This window comes from Pongo abelii, chromosome 12 (assembly GCF_028885655.2).
Source record: "Pongo abelii isolate AG06213 chromosome 12, NHGRI_mPonAbe1-v2.0_pri, whole genome shotgun sequence".
Classification (NCBI taxonomy): Eukaryota; Metazoa; Chordata; class Mammalia; order Primates; family Hominidae; genus Pongo; species Pongo abelii.
Window position 1 is genome coordinate 62,249,188 of NC_071997.2, and position 15,674 is coordinate 62,264,861.

At 46.1% G+C, this 15,674-nt stretch overlaps 2 protein-coding genes across 34 annotated transcripts in view; one reads left to right on the plus strand and one right to left on the minus strand.

Annotated features, from left to right (window-relative positions):
- Nucleotides 1–1,670: 1,670 nt before the first annotated feature.
- On the minus strand, nucleotides 1,671–3,367 carry PCBP1 (poly(rC) binding protein 1). The gene has a single exon (XM_002811929.5). It carries the CDS (start codon nucleotides 3,129–3,131, stop codon nucleotides 2,061–2,063), a length of 1,071 nt encoding a protein of 356 aa, XP_002811975.1. The 5' UTR covers nucleotides 3,132–3,367; the 3' UTR covers nucleotides 1,671–2,060.
- A 101-nt stretch (nucleotides 3,368–3,468) lies between these two features.
- Nucleotides 3,469–15,674, plus strand: part of ASPRV1 (aspartic peptidase retroviral like 1) — a 133,258-nt gene continuing 121,052 nt past the window's right edge. For 10 of the 33 annotated variants that reach the window (XM_063713621.1, XM_063713626.1, XM_063713624.1 and 7 more), the window contains exons 1-3: nucleotides 3,906–5,322; nucleotides 7,189–7,333; nucleotides 13,482–13,564. The gene's annotated coding sequence lies outside the window, so the exon portion shown is untranslated. Of the gene's footprint in view, nucleotides 3,595–3,858; nucleotides 5,323–7,188; nucleotides 7,365–13,481; nucleotides 13,565–15,674 lie in introns of those variants that run through there. The other 23 variants (XM_063713636.1, XM_063713625.1, XM_063713634.1 and 20 more) reach the window with 14 other exon arrangements.

Consider the following 15,674-nt stretch of genomic DNA (forward strand, 5'->3'; position numbering starts at 1 on the left):
GATTCTTCGAAGACTATTTGGCTTGGTGTTTGAGGGTTCAAGCTTATATCCACTCTTGCCTTGATTTGGATTTGTGCTCATTGTTCCCAGCAGGCATGGTACCCACTTCTGGGTCTTCACTATATCCCCCTCCCTCCCCACCTGTCTTGGCCTCTCAGTCCAACTCATTTAATACAAATTGCCTTGTTTCCTACCTTTTAATCATCTGTCTTCTCTGCCCAGATTTTGTGGCCAACCCTCACCCCCCAGAAATGGGCCTTTTGGCTTTTTATAATCGAGTACACTGAAATTTACTGTGTTCTAAGCACTGTTCTGTTTTATATACATGCTTTCATTTTATTTTCACAAGCCCAGAAGGTGTTAATTTTAACATCTTCATTTATAGAGATTAATTTGTCCGAAGCCATGAACAGGAGGCAGAACTCAAATTTGAAAGCAAGTTTAACTCTAGAATTTGGGCTCCTTTCAGTGACTGCTTGCCTAACCCTGTGTGACCACATAATAAGCCTCAATGAATATTTACTGTGGATAATACTCCCCTCCCACAGGAACTTCTCTTTGCCATGAGTGATCTCCCATAGTGCCTGGCGTTGGAACTACCCACTTTGGCACCTACTGGTCTATTGTTTGATACTATTGTTTCTTCTTTCCCTCATCTCAGGCTCTATTTTCTCATACTATTGTTTCTAATGTTGCCTTTGCCTAGCAGTTTTCCTTCTCTCATCAGGTCAGGGATAGTCCTATTGGCTGATGTGGGCGTGAGGCTGCTACGGCCTTCACAGCAGGATCTTCCTCCTCCACTGAAGACAATCAGTGGCATTCAAATCTAAGACTCCTTTGGGGTGTTTGTTAAAAATACAGCTCATTAGTTTTGGGGTGGGACAGAGGAATCTGCATCTTTAACACTCAGATCATTCTTAGGTTATAGTCTACATTCCCGCCTTGTGAAGACTGACCCATTTAGGCAGGATTATTTCCTGGTATAGCGATTCTCTAAACATTGCACACAGCTGAAGAATTGGAAACTGGGCCTCTTTTGTTTCTGGATACACCACTTGGCAGGTGTAATAACATCCTCTGACAGGCTGCTTGCCACAGGTGCATGCTTGACACGTGCGTCTCGTTGGTACCGTCCCCCACCCCCCTTCCCACCCCTGCTGCCCAACCAAGACCCCTCTAGTCCCACCACCACCCGGCAGCTGTTGCCCTCCTCCAAGCCCCCAATCCTCCCCAGCCCACTGCTCTCCCCTCCTTTCCTTTCCCTCCCCCCACACTCCTTCCCCAAGCTCCTCCCACCCCAGAATATTTTTTGTTCCTGCCTAAGTTTATCCTGTGAGGTGGGGGTGGGGGGAACTGGTTAGACGGAAAGGACGCTCTGCCATTTAGAGGTCCTACTGAGTGGGCACACCTTTTCCCCTCGAGAAAACCTTGTTTCTACCAGAGAAATGGGCAGAGGCCTCTCTCTGGAACTTGAACCCCTCTGTCCCTGGAAACATCCCAAAGCAGGCCCAGCCTGCCATGTTCCTTTGTTGGGGCACAGAGGGAATGGAATCTTACCGATAAGGTGAGAAGAGCTTGAGAGAATACCAAGGACGGGCCCACCCTTCTCCCTCCTCCCTCCAAACACCTCAGGCTAAAAGGAGAGGGGAAAAAAAAGCACCAACAAAGAGTTTAAGAGAGCAATTCCCAGCTTTTTCAAATATGAAGCATTTTTTAACCAATCCGTTTTTTTAATTCTTAAATTCTTGACATTACAGAACTAAACTGAAATTTATTAACATTCCACTCTTACATTTCTTATCGACAAACAGAAATAAAATTCATGAGCCAAAAAACCCAAAACAAAACTAAAAACAGGGAAAAGCTTATAAAACTAAATATGGATCCCAGCATTAACAGCTGAACAGAGAATGTGATTTTTAAATTCTTAGCGGATGATAAAGTTGTGTAGAAACTGAACACTTACAAATTATTTAAAACCTGGAATCACTGACCAGAAATTACACAGTTGGATCATGGGAAAACAGCAGAAAGGGGTTATTGAGGGAACCTACACTGTTCTAGCTGCACCCCATGCCCTTCTCAGAGGAAAGCCTGGCATTGATTAGATACTGGGCCAGACTAATACTGGCAGCAGAGCCAGTGATAGTAACCTGCCTACCAGAGGAGCCTTCCACTGGGTTGGCAATTTTGATCTGGGCCCCGGACATCTGGCGGATCTCATTAATGTTGGCGCCTTGGCGCCCGATTATGCAGCCAATTAAGTTATTTGGAATGGTGAGTTCATGGGTGGTTTGAGTAGATGCATCCAAACTTGCCCAATAGCCTTTCACCTCTGGAGAGCTGGAGTCAATTCCGGCGAATCCGGTCCCGCCGTGCATCATGGCAAAGTGAGACTGTTGTCTTGCCACCTGGTTCAGCTTGGCCAGATCGAGCGGAGAAATGGTGTGTTGTCCTTGAATCGAGTAGGCATCTAGAGGTGGTCCCTCCAGGTCATGGGTGGCATGGGGGTAGCCCGCAGCGTCGCTGCACCGATCTTGGCCGCCCGCGCAGATGACTGGGGAGCTGGCCGGCATGGGCTGGTACGGAATGGTCATGACTCTTCCTTGCGGAGACTGGGAGAGCGTCTCCAGCATGACCAGGCAGATCTGCTTGACACACTCGGTGACAGACTGCGGCACGCCAGCGATGGTGATGGCCCGCTCGGTGGAGTTGGGCAGCATATCCCCCGCCACCTGGACCTGCGCCCCCGTACTCTCGCGGATCTCTTTGATCTTACACCCGCCTTTCCCAATCAGGGAGCCGCACTGGGTGGCCGGCACCACCAGCCTCAGGGTGACCGGGGGCCTGCTGGCCGCGGTGCTGTTGGTCATGGAGCTGTTGATATCTTCCTCCAGCTTGTCGATGATCATAGCGAAAGCCTTAAAGATGGCATTGGTGGGGCCGGTCAGAGTGATGATTCTCTCAGGACAATTCCCCTCCGAGATGTTGATCCGCGCGCCACTCTCCTCGCGGATCCTCTTAACCGACTCCCCTTTCTTCCCAATGATGCTTCCTACTTCCTTTCCGTGCATAAGAAGCCGAATGGTGAGAGTCACATTTAGTCCACTTTCAGTCACACCGGCATCCATGGCGAGCGGCGGGCGGCGTTCGGGGGAGTTGGGCTCGTTACGTGGTCAAGTCTTTGGCGGCTGGCGGGGGGAGGGGAGGTGTAGGCCCAAAACTGCCGGCGCGAGGCGAGCGAGGGCCGCGGGAGCGAGCGGGAGCGGGCGGGAGGCCGCAGCGTAGTCGCAGGGGCGGGCGGCGGCGGCGGAGGGGGCGAGCGGGGCCGGGAGCGGCGGGCGGGCGGGTGGGCGAGGGCGCGGCGGTGGCGACTCCGGCGGCAGCCTCGGCGGTCTGGGCGGGGCGGGAAGCCCGCTTTCAACCCCGCGTACCCTCTGACCCCGGAAGTGCTTGCTGCGCAGGACCCCTTGAAAAAAAATGAGGACCCGTCTTTTTTAGGTCACAAGATTGCGCCAACCCTCACATGGTCCTTAAAAAAAAAACCTTCTGACACTGCAGTAGTGAAAATGAAGTGCACGATGGGCGGAAGCTGTGAGTCCGGCAAAATTTTAAAATGATTACGTATTTTATTAACTCTAACGGCACTGGCGGGTGACAGGAAATACTAGTGCTGTATATGCGGGATAGACATTATTTTTCTGCCCTACATGAGGGGCTCGTGCGCGGAACGACACGGGCAGCCCCGGTGGAAACTGCAGGCACAAGCCGGGACGCCGCGGGTTTAAAACGTGCGCGTGAGGTGACCAGGGCGCTTGCGCGAGGGTGTGGGGGGTAATGGGAGGGGCAGCAGCCGTCTTCCGGGGGGGAGGGGTGGCGAGGCGAGGCCTACGGAGCGGGTGCGCGCGGGCGGGCACGTGGGGCCTTTTAGTCCCCGGCGTTCGGGCGGCCTGCATGGATCCCCCACTCCGGCTCCTGCTTCCCAGCGGTGGCCGGTGGGCAGAAAGACCGAAACCCACTTACGGCCGCCTCCCGAATCGCGGCTCTGCTGTTTGTGGGGCGTGCTAGAAACGTGGTCCTAAAAAGAATGGCGTCCATTTACATAATGCTTTGTTTGCGTTTCGCAAGTTTCTTTCGGTTAAAGCCACAGAAACCCCACCTCCTGCCCTTGTGTCGCTTCCACCGCGGCACCCTTTTCCGACATTAGAAACAATAGTGTGCGCCTGTGGAGGCCTCGTTTGTTCAGGGGCTGCTTCAGGGCCAGGGCTTCAGGACGTTTCTGCGGCTTTCCCCGCGCGGCCTGGGCTCCAGCGGCTGCCTTTCGGGCCCATGGGCGCAGCCATCGCGCCAGGCTCTCCGGGGGCGGCCCCGTCAGGGCCCGCCATCTTGGAAGGCCTTTTCTGCCGGTTCCTCCCTCTGAGGAAGTGTAGCTCAAGACGCTGGCTTACGAGTTGTGATTTCTGCCCTTTCCCCTTTCTCCTTGGGCTAAGCCAGATCAGAAAGGGCCCCGTGCGCAACGTGCTTCACAATCTCTCAGGCAAAGCGGCCAACGTGGCGCTACTCCGCCTCCCCTGTTCCTTACCGGTGGGGCGGCCGCCATGTTTCCTGAACACAAAATGGCGACACGTGGTTAGCATTCGTCGCCAACGAGAAATTGGGGTCGGCCCGAAAGCTCTAGAATGCACCCCTATTCCTCCCCGGGGCCATTCCCGCTCAACGAGTTTTATGACCTAAAAAACCCCACAGGCTGGTCTGAAGGTCGGAGGCCTAATTTTAACGCGTTTTCCTCCCTTTAATTTGAAACGGGAACGCGAATAACTAAAATGTGGGCACAATATTTAACCTCTTGCTTTTTTAAAGCTTAATAATGGATAGTAGGGGGCAGTATCAAGGGATAATTTGGGTCCCCACAGTACCAAAGCATTTAGAAACCTCTGCTTAATTTAAGGAATGAGATAAATTACTGCTTTTCTAGATTTGGTAGCATGGGCTGTTGTGCTGGAGAGAACGAGAGCTACGAAGAGACTAGAATGCCTCTGACTTTTTCATAGGACAGTTGGCCGGTGAATCTTATTAATAGTTTACCACAATTAAGTGTTCACTTTTAGTCTAGAAGGGACAGGCGTTTATTGTGCATTGGCCCGTGCCAGCACATCCGATGCAAGGCATTTCACCGTATTCTATCTTTAATTTTTACCATGGTCCTCTGAGGTAGGTGTTCTTATCTCTCTCTCTCTTTTAAACAGAGGAAGACACTTAAAGATGAAGTGCTTAATTCAAGGTCACAGAATGTCGGGGATGGACCTCCAGATTTCCTTACTGGTGAGCACATTTTCCAGATTTTTCTGTAAATCAGGATTTTGGAATTTAAATACTATTTAAAACGTTTAGGTGAGCTTGTCATTTAAATGAGCCCTTTAGGTAATCTTTTGTTGTGTAGTCAGCCCCTTTTTGTATCTGGCAGCTCCCAGCTTTTCCTGATAAGAGCTACACCTGTAACGGGCGGGCGGGCTGAAATGCTGTCTTATGCAGTGTCTGGTGAGGATAGGGAGGGGGAAGTGATTCAGCCCGCCCAGAGGCTCAGGTATCTGTCGGTCTGGCCTTGTCTGTGGCACATTTGAGTCTACCTGCCTCTGGGGGAGCAAAGTTTTTTGTATCACTCACTTGCTTCCGTCAGCTCCCCATGGGCTTGACTCTTGCCTCCCCCACCCCAGCACCCCAACCAGGTAAAAATAAATTCACTCTGGCGCCAAGCCTCCATTTCTCTGCAGAGATTGACGGAGCATGACAGAGTGTTAGGTCGGTCTGTGGACTCTTCAGTTCAATGCAGCACGTAGCTAGTGGGCCAAGCAACAAACTGGTGCCTGAGCAGGGCTCTGATTGTGTGTGGATATGAGAGAGAAAGAGAAGGGCTTTTCGCCTTTAACTTACGTTACTATCAGATATATTTTCCAAAGTGGTTTCATGTTAGTTTATATAATTTTACAAACACATTTAATAGGTACATAACAGCAACGATGACATTTACAGCACTAGGTGCTTACTGTGTGCTGGGCATTGTTCTAAGCCTTATTTTATGTATTCAGTGTCTCACATTTTAAAAAAACCACTGTAAGAAACAAATTTTACATTATGACAAGACATTTATGCACACACATATAACAACATTTTTGCAAAACAATACTTGTTACTACGTGCAGTATATATACTTGGGTAATTTCTATTCTTTATATATAAAAAGGACACATTATAAAGTGATTAAAAACCCATTAATAAGTTGTGACCGCTTATACACATTTAATGCTCACAAAACCTCCTGAAATGGGTGGTGATATTAGGTCAGTTTTACAGAGGTACAGATTAGTGAAGGAATTTATCCAAGGTCACACAGCTGTTAAGTGGTAAAGCAAGGATTTGAATTTAGGCAATCTGAGTCCAGAGACTCCATTCTTAACCACTAAACTGGATGTGGTCTCTGCAGAGAGTCCTGTCTCGTAGGGAGACAGAATAGATGAGGGAATTAAAAATATTACCAAGTGTTAGAAACTCAGGTGACAACAAAAGGACTAAATTGCATATAATCAAGGAATGTTCAAACAAAGCCTTCTTCTGGTCTTGTAAATCTAACTTATTTCTCTTCCCTAGAGAAAATTTTATCCGTCAGGTCTTTCTTCCCAAGACTACCTACTGAAATATTTCCATAATTTCCTGTTATGTACTCCTGGGACTTAGTGCACCTCCTCAGTGAAGCCTTCCCTTTCCCAGCTTCCCCAGCTTCCCCAGCTCTTAGCCTCCCTCCTTCCCCCAGAGTCTTTAACAGTTTCTCCCTTCGGTAGCCCACGTTTGGACGTTGGTTAAATTGTAATGTGTCTTGGGGTTGGTAACATGTCATACAGACACCTTGGGTGATGCTGTGATCTGGCAAAGAGGTCATTGGACCTTGGAATCTGAGGCTCTGGGCCCTAGTCCTAGCTCTGCCCCTGTCTAGCTCTGAGACTTCTACAACTCGTCTGTCAGGGTTTCAGTTCTCCGTTTTATAAAGCAAGAGATTAAATGATCTCTAAGGGTCCTTCTACTTATGTCCAGGAAGTGTGATATTTGATGACTTTGGTTATTTTTCCTTGGGGGGTGGGAGGTTTATGTAAATATTTTCTGCAGTTTTGGTAAAATCTCCACTCCCTTCCTCAGACCTGCATTATCTTGTGGATACCTGAGTGAATTCCACACCACCCATTTTATAGATGAAGCCACTGAGACGTGGAGCAACTGACTGAGTAGTCACTGCCCCACCCCTGCCTGGAGCCTCACACATGACTTCTCTTAGTGACCACAGGTTGGTTGAGGGGTTTAACAAGGCTAAGAAGGTGAGTCAGGTTTAGACTTTGGAAGTTGAACCACACGATTTATGCTACATAGGAATGATTGTTGCTTCCTCTTATGTTAAGTTGGTATGTCATGTAAAACCTTTCAGAGTGCTTTCACGTTACTTGTTTAATCATCACAGACAACTTTGCCAGTAGGGTCTTACGCCCATTTTACAGAAGAGCCATTTTTGGATTAGAGGAGTGAAGTGACTTGCCCAACGTTACACAGCCTGTTAGAACCTGAGCTGAGCCTCTTGACTCCTAGTTATGGATTACACCTTTCCATGGCTTCTGATGCTTGTGATATGGACTTTGATGTGTGGGATAGCTTTACCTTAAACTCAAAAGGCTTTCTAGCCAGTTATTATTTTTCTGTCCCCAAACAGCCAATGCATTTATCTTAAGTTCCTAACTCTTGTTTTAGAAAATCTCTTCCCTCTTTTCCCTGATGTTTACATTTATGGGTTTGGAAGGGGTGGGAAGGATTCCTCAGTAAGACTCTTATGTTCTCTGGGGGCAGGGACCACATTTATTTTCTCTAACCTACCTGGTTCAGCAAGCATACTATGGTTATTTAATTTTTTTTATTTTTAATTTTTATTTATTTTTTGAAAGAATGTCTCACTCTGTCACCCATGCTGGAGTGTAGTGGCTCCATCATAGCTCACTGCCACCTCTATCCCCCAGGCTCAAGCAATCCTCCCACCTCAGCCTCCTCAGTAACTGGGACTACAGGTGTGTGCCCAGCATGCCGGCTGATTTTTAAATTAAATTAATTTATGTATTTATTTTTGAGACGGAGTTTCGCTCTTGTTGCCCAGGATGGAGTGCAGTGGCACGATCCTGGCTCACCGCAACCACTGCCTCCCAGGTTCAAGCGATTCTCCTGCCTCAGCCTCTTGAGTAGCTGGGATTACAGGCATGTGCTGCCACGCCCGGCTGATTGTGTATTTTTAGTAGAGACGGAGTTTCTCCATGTTGGTCAGGCTGGCCTCAAACTCCTGACCTCAGGTGATCTGCCTGCCCCCGTCTCCCAAAGTTCTGGGATTATAGGCGTGAGCCACCATGCCTGGCCTAATTTTTTTGTTCTTATTTTTAGTAGAGATGAGGTCTTGCTATGTTGCTCAGGTTGGTTTTAAATTCCTGAGCTCAATTGATTCTTCTGCCTCAGCCTCCCAAAGTCCTGGGATTTCCGGTGTGAGTCACCATGCCTGGCCTATAGCTATTTAAAGTTGCCGTACTGGCCAAGTACTGTGGATGAGGTGGTGAGGCGGGTAGACCATCTGAGGTCAGGTGTTCGAGACCAGCCTGACCAACATGGCAAAACTGTGTCTCTACTAAAAATACACACACACACACAAATTAGCTGGGCGTGATGGTGCGTGCCTGTAATCCCAGCTACTCGGGAGGCTGAGGCATGTGAATGTGAACCTGGGAGGCAGAGGTTGCAGTGAGCTGAGATGGTGCCACTGTACTCCAGCCTGGGCGACAGAGTGAGACTTTGTCTGGAAAAAAAAAAAAAATTGCCCTGCTAACATGTAGCCTTTTTTTTTTTTAAGTGGTTTCTTTTTCTCTCTTTCCTAAGATTTATCTTTCTATTTCTCTTTTATTTAAAGTAATAGTAGTTTGGGCACGGTGGTTCACACCTGTTATCCCAGCATTTTGGGAGGCTGAGGCGGGAGGATCACTTGAGTCCAGGTGTTGGAGACCTGTCTGGGCAACATGGTGTGAGACCCTGTCTCTACAAAAAAATAAAAAAATTAACTGGGTGTGGTGGCGTGCATCTGTAGTCCCAGCTACTTGCAAGGCTGAGGTGGGAGAATCATTTGAGCCCAGGAGTCAGAGGCTGTATTGAGCCATGATCGTGTCACTGCACTCCAGTCCGGACAACAGAGTGAGACCCTATCTAAAAAAAGAAAATAAAAAATAAGAGTAAATTGAGAGAGCCTTTCCCCTGTTACTTTCTAGGTTATTACAGTTGGAAATGTATCTGTTAAATTTTTTTTTTTTTTTTTTAAGATGGAGTCTCGCCCTGTCACCAGGATGGAGTGCAGTGGCACAAGCTCGGCTCACTGCAACGTCTGCTTCCCGGGTTCAAGCGATTCTCCTGCCTCAGCCTCCCGAGTAGCTGGCACTACAGGCGTGTGCCACCACGCCTGGCTAATTTTTTAGTATTTTTAGTAGAGATGGGGTTTCACTGTGTTAGCCAGGATGGAAAATTTTTTTATTTGGAAAGGAGAGCTTTATTTCTCATAAATAAATGCCAGACTGGGAAGTGAGCCTCCAGCCAGAAGCCAGAAACAGGCACTTCCAAGCAATGTATCTTACCCATATTGTAGATAGTAACAATTTGACCTCATATGCTGGTGACCCTGCGCTGCTGTTAGGAGACCACTTCTTGGTTCTCTGAGAAATGTAAGAAATGTATTGGGGTTGGTATAGCTGGGTGTGATGGCTCACACCTGTAATCCCTGCGCTTTGGGCGCCAAGGCAGGCGGATTGTTTGAGCCTATGAATTCAAGACCAGCCTGGGCAACATAGGGAGACCCTGTCTCTACCAAAACAGTTATCCCAGCTTCTGGGCAGATTGAGGTTAGGAGTTTCAAACTAGCAGACTGTAAAGTGGAGGACAGGGAAGGGTATTCCAGGCCGAGGAAGCAAAGGCCTGAAGTCAAAGCACAGTCAATTCAGAAGTTGTAGTCATTTCAGAAAGATATGAATGAAGAATGTTTACATTATCCAGTTTTTGGTGATTATTGTTTTGCTACTTCACTAGTGTAGATTATTGAGATTTGACTATACTTGCTAGAGCACAGAAAATTAAAGGCTTTATTTTATAGCAGTAATTCTCTTTTAAGGTGAAGACATCAGAAATTATACTTCCTGTCTAGAGATTCTAAGGAGAAAATGTAAATTAAACCTAACCTTTGAGTTAGCAAATGATTGATAACTCTCTGTCCCATAAAGAAAGAAGGGGTGGCCGGGCACAGTGGCTCATGCCTGTAATCCCAGCACTTTGGGCGGCCGAGGCGGGCCGATCACCTGAGGTCAGGAGTTTGAGACCAGCCTGGCCAACATGGTGAAACCCCGTCTCTACTAAAAATACAAAAATTAGCTGGGCGTGGTGGCACATGCTTGTAATCCCAGCTACTTCGGGGGCTGAGGTAGGAGAATCGCTTGAACCTGGGAGGCGGAGGTTGCAGTGACCCAAGATGGTGCCATTGCACTCCAGCCCAGGCAACAAGAGTGAAACTGTCTCAAAAAAAAAAAAAAAAGAAGGGGCAGGGCATAGCCTACTCCTTTTTCTATAACTTTTGAATCTTATCATGTTTTGCTTTGTTTTTGAGGAGGGGTATGTATGGAAATTTAGGCTGTTTGTTAAGCTGGTTAGGAGGTTTGAGTTAGAGGGGAGAGAAAGGAGTTCAAGAATGAATGCTACTTTATGCAGAACAAAAAAAATACATTTAAATAACTCGTTTCTCTGATCACACTTACTAAGCACGAGCAAGACTTACGGATTTTGTTTCAGAGAGACAGTTACTTCAACCAGACAAAGCATTTGTTCAGCATTATTCACTGTGTAATATTTGTTGTGTCCTGATTAAGAGCATTGATTTTTGCTTTTTGTATTTCTGAGACACGGATATAGCTGAATTAAATAGAAACCTTCTGTGTGTTCATTGGATAGTACTGGGATTTTTATGTGGATTAAAAGAGAAGAAAAGTGTTATGCGTGGAATAGGAAAGAACAAGTTTAGAAAATGTATGTAGAGTCAGTGGTCGTTTCTCACCCATTTTTATTCTTGACATCTCAGTAGCATTTGATACTCTGTTGCACCCTAGCTTCACTTGTCTTCCAGGATGTCACTCCTTTGATGCTGTTCCTGCCTCACTGGTTCCTCAACTTTTTCTTTCTTATTCTTCATCTCCTCACCCTCCATTGGTGGAGTACTCAGAGCAGTCCTTGGATCCCTTCTCTGTCTATACTCTTTTCCTAGGTGCTCTCTTTCAAGATTTTATTTTTTAGAGACAGATTCTCACTCTGTTGCCCAGGCCGGACTGCAGTGGCATGATCATAGTTGACGGTAGCCTTTAATTCCTGGTCTCAAGAAATCCTCCCGCCCCTCCTCAGTAGCTAGTACTGCAGGTACCCACCACCATGCTTGGCTAATTTATTATTTTTTTTGTAGAGACAGGGTCTCACTATGTTGCTCAGGCTGGATTCGATCAAGACTTTAAATGCCATTATTCCCTGACAATTCATGAGTTTACATTATTAGCTTGAATGTCTTTCCCTGAACTCAGGACTTATATCCAACTATTCACTGGATATCTCCACTTGGGTGTCTAATAGTCTGTTGAACTTATTAAAAAAACTTCAGATCATCTCCTCTCAAATCTGCATCTCTGGAAGGTCCTCCCCATTTCAGAGTTGCTATTCATCTCTGTATTGAATATATAGAGAGTCTCCCTTAAATCTGTTTTTTCATTCTCCTCATCCAATCCACCAGCAGGTCCTGTCAACTTCACATTAAAATATATCCAGTATTTAAACACTTCCCACCACCTGCCCTGCTGCTACTGGACTAGCTTTCTAAATGGTCTTCCTCTTTTTGTTCTTTGCCCCCTCAATCTAATTTTAACAGTGACCAGAATAATCCTTTTAAGTATATATCAGATCAAGTCACTGCTTTGCTGAAAACTGTCACCTGGGTGCCCAGATTAAAATCCCACCTGGATATTAGAAGGTAGTGTCCCTACCATGGTCTGTAAGACCATCTAGGATTCACACCACTGTCTCCCAGCTGCTCTGACTTCATTTCCTACCACTTCCCCTTGTGCTGTAGCCACACTGGTCTCCTTTGCAGTTGCTCCAGCATGCCAGGCCTTGGGGCCTTTGTAGTTGTTTTTTCTGCCAGGAACATCATTTTTCCAGATGTCAGTATGGCCTTCTCCCTTATCTCCTTCAGGTTTCTGCTCAACTGTCACTTAATCAGTGAAATATACCTTAACTGCCTTGTTTAAAATAAAAGCTATCTCTCTGCCTTCTGCTTTCTCTGCTCCCCTTCCCTGTTTTATTTTTCTGCATAGCACTTGCTATTTGACATATTGTTTATTCATTCATTGTTCATTATTTAGCAAGTATTTATTGAGTACTGTCTGCTGGTGCCAGGCATTGTGTTCTAGGGACTCTCTACCATAGTTTATTACGTGTCACCACCCACTAGAATGTAAATTTCATGATGGTTAGGACTTTGTTTTGCTCATTGCTATAGCCCCACTCCTAGAACAGTGCCTGTAACATAGGAGCTGAATGAATAAATTTATTTAATTTTTTTTTTTTTGAGACACAGTCTCGCTCTGTCGCCCAGGCTGGAGTGCAGTGGCGCGATCTCAGCTCACTGCAACTTCCGCCTCCCAGGTCTCCTGCCTCAGCCTCCTGAGTAGCTGGGATTACAGGCGTGTGCCACGACGCCTGGCTAATTTTTGTATTTTCAGTAGAGACGGGGTTTCATCATGTTGGTCAGGCTGGTCTCAAACTCCTGACCTCATGATCTGCCCCACCTCGGCCTCCCAAAATGCTGGGATTATAGGCGTGAGCCACCGCGCCCGGCTAATTTATTTAATTTTTATTTTATTTTTTTTGAGACAGAGTTCGCTCTTGTTGCCCAGGCTAGAGTGCAATGGCGTCGTCTCAGCTCACTGCAACCTCTGCCCCCGGTATTCAAGTGATTCTCCTGCCTCAGCCTCCTGTGTAGCTGGGACAACAGGCGGATGCCACCACGCCCAGATAATATTTTGTATTTATAGTAGAGACGGGGTTTCACCATGTTGGCCAGGCTGGTCTCGAACTCCTGACATCGGGTGATCTGCCCACCTCGGCCTCCCAAAGTGCTGGGATTACAGGTGTGAGCCACTGTGCCCGGCCGACAGTTGCTGTTTAAAGTAAATACTATTTATCTCTGCTTTATTTTGAAAAAAAAGTGTTATAAGTGTATAGTTTTTTTTTCCTAATGAGGATAAGAAAGGTTTTATTTTTAAAAACAAAGACTTTAGAATATTCCTTTTTATAGAGTAACATGTTTCTAATAAATATTTCCCTTTTTCTCCACTCAGGTACTTATCCTGTATTACATGAGGGAAATGAAATAAAAAGACTGCAACCCTCCTCCCAGCTACTCTAGTGAGGTGGTAGCTAGGTAAGAAAAAAACCTTTTCCTTTTAGATGAAATTGGAACTTAGGAGGTAGTAATCTTTGGGAGAGGCTTAAAGGGATTGATAATGATGATAACAAAAATAATAGTAATGGCCAGCTTTGATGAACCAGGCACTGTGCTAAGCACTTTATGTTGGTTGCCATCTTCTGACAACCATATGATTCCGGTGCTATGAGAAGTAGAGCCAGTGTAGTAGGAGTGAGGAGCATAGACTCTGGGGTTGGACCTCCTGCTTTGTAACTGACTGTGTGGCCTTGAACAAGAAAACTGTGCCTCATTTGTACAGATAGTCCCTGACTTACAGTGGTTCGACTTACAATTTTCAACTTTACGATGATGCAAAAGCCATATACGTTAATTAGAAACTGCACTTGAAATTCTTAATTTTGATATTTTCCTGGCCTACTGACACGTGGTATGATATGTTCTCATGATGCTGGGCTGCAGCAACAAGCTGCAGCTCCCAGGCAGCCATGCAGTCATGAAGGCAAACAACCAATACTGCACACTGTACTGTGTTTAATAAATTACATGAGATATTCAAGTTTATAATAGTCATTGTATTAGATGATTTTGCCGAGCTAGAGGCTAATGTAAGTGTTCTGAGCATATTTAAGATAGTCTAGGCTAAGCTATGATGTTTGGTAGGCTAAGTGTATTAAATATGTTTTTGACTTATGGTATTCGGAATGTAACCTCATCATAAGTCAAGGAACATCTGTATTTGTACAATGAGGATAATGATAATATCTGCCTCCTAAGATGGTGGTGATGGTTAAATGACATCAGCTATGTAAAGTGCTTAGCATAGTGCTTGGCACATAGAAAGTGCTTACCAATTGTCAGCTATGATCATAAAAATTAAAATAGTTGTTATTTAAAAGATGGATAAACAAAGGCTTGGAGAAATAAGGTAAATAAAGTAATTTGCCTAAGTCACACAGCATATAAATGACGGAACTAGTTTGCACCCAGGCAGTCAAACTCCAGAGCTTTTGCTATTAACCATTACGCTGCATCACCTTAGTAGGTTGAGAGGAAGACTGGGCAAAAACTGCATCTTGTCAAACTTGAGTGTAGGGGTAAAGGTCAGGCTTGAGTTCTGACTTACCTAACCTTCATTGTGATCTTAAGCATCTTATCAGTGTAGCATGTGCCTTGGTTATTCTCTGAATTGATTATTCCCTAGATCCAAAGACATGAATGATAGGTTAGTTATATTCTTCTCCTGCTGAGGGATTGGGTGTTTCCTGGACCAGGAAATGGAGCTAAACAAACACCTATGTCTCAGTGCTTTTTGACCATAAGTAAGAGCTTGTCCAGCCTCTCTTGTTATTATGCTTATTTTCTCACATGACTGGTAATGATGAGAAGCAGAACAGCATACACATTGAGAATTATCTTTTTTTTTCTTTGAGACGGAGTTTCGCTCTTGTTGCCCAGGCTAGAGTGCAATGGCGTGATCTCGCCTCACTGCAACCTCCGCCTCCCGGGTTCAGGCAATTCTCCTGCTTCAGCTTCCCTAGTAGCTGGGATTACAGGCATGTGACACCAAGCCCGGCTAATTTTGTATTTTTAGTAGAGACGGGGTTTCTCGATGTTCCTCAGGCTGGTCTTGAACTCCCAGCTTCAGGTGATCCACCTGCCTCAGCCTCCCTAAGTGCTGGGATTACAGGCATGAGCCACTGTGCCCAGCCACACGTTGAGAATTTTCTACATGCTATGTACTCTACATGGATTATCTCATTCAATCCTTAAAAATAACCTCATGGTGACTCTTATCCCCGTTTTACAGAGTTGAAGAGAAGTTAGAAAACTTGCTTGAAGTTGCGCAGTTAATAAGTAGTAGAGCAGGGATTTAAATAAGGCAGTCTGTCCCGAGTTCATGCTTGCTTTTTTTTTTGAGATGTTGTCTTGCTCTGACTATTCTGGCTAACACGCTGAAACCCCATCTCTACTAAAAATACAAAAAAAATTAGCTGGGCATGGTGGCGGGTGCCTGTAGTCCCAGCTACTCGGGAGGCTGAGGCAGGAGAATGGTGTGAACCCGGGAGGCGGAGATTGCCGTGAGCCAAGATCGCGCCACTGCACT

Excerpts from the sequence above, each read along its gene's own strand:
- PCBP1 (XM_002811929.5), bottom strand. The coding sequence starts at position 3,131 with ATGGATGCCGGTGTGACTGAAAGTGGACTAAATGTGACTCTCACCATT.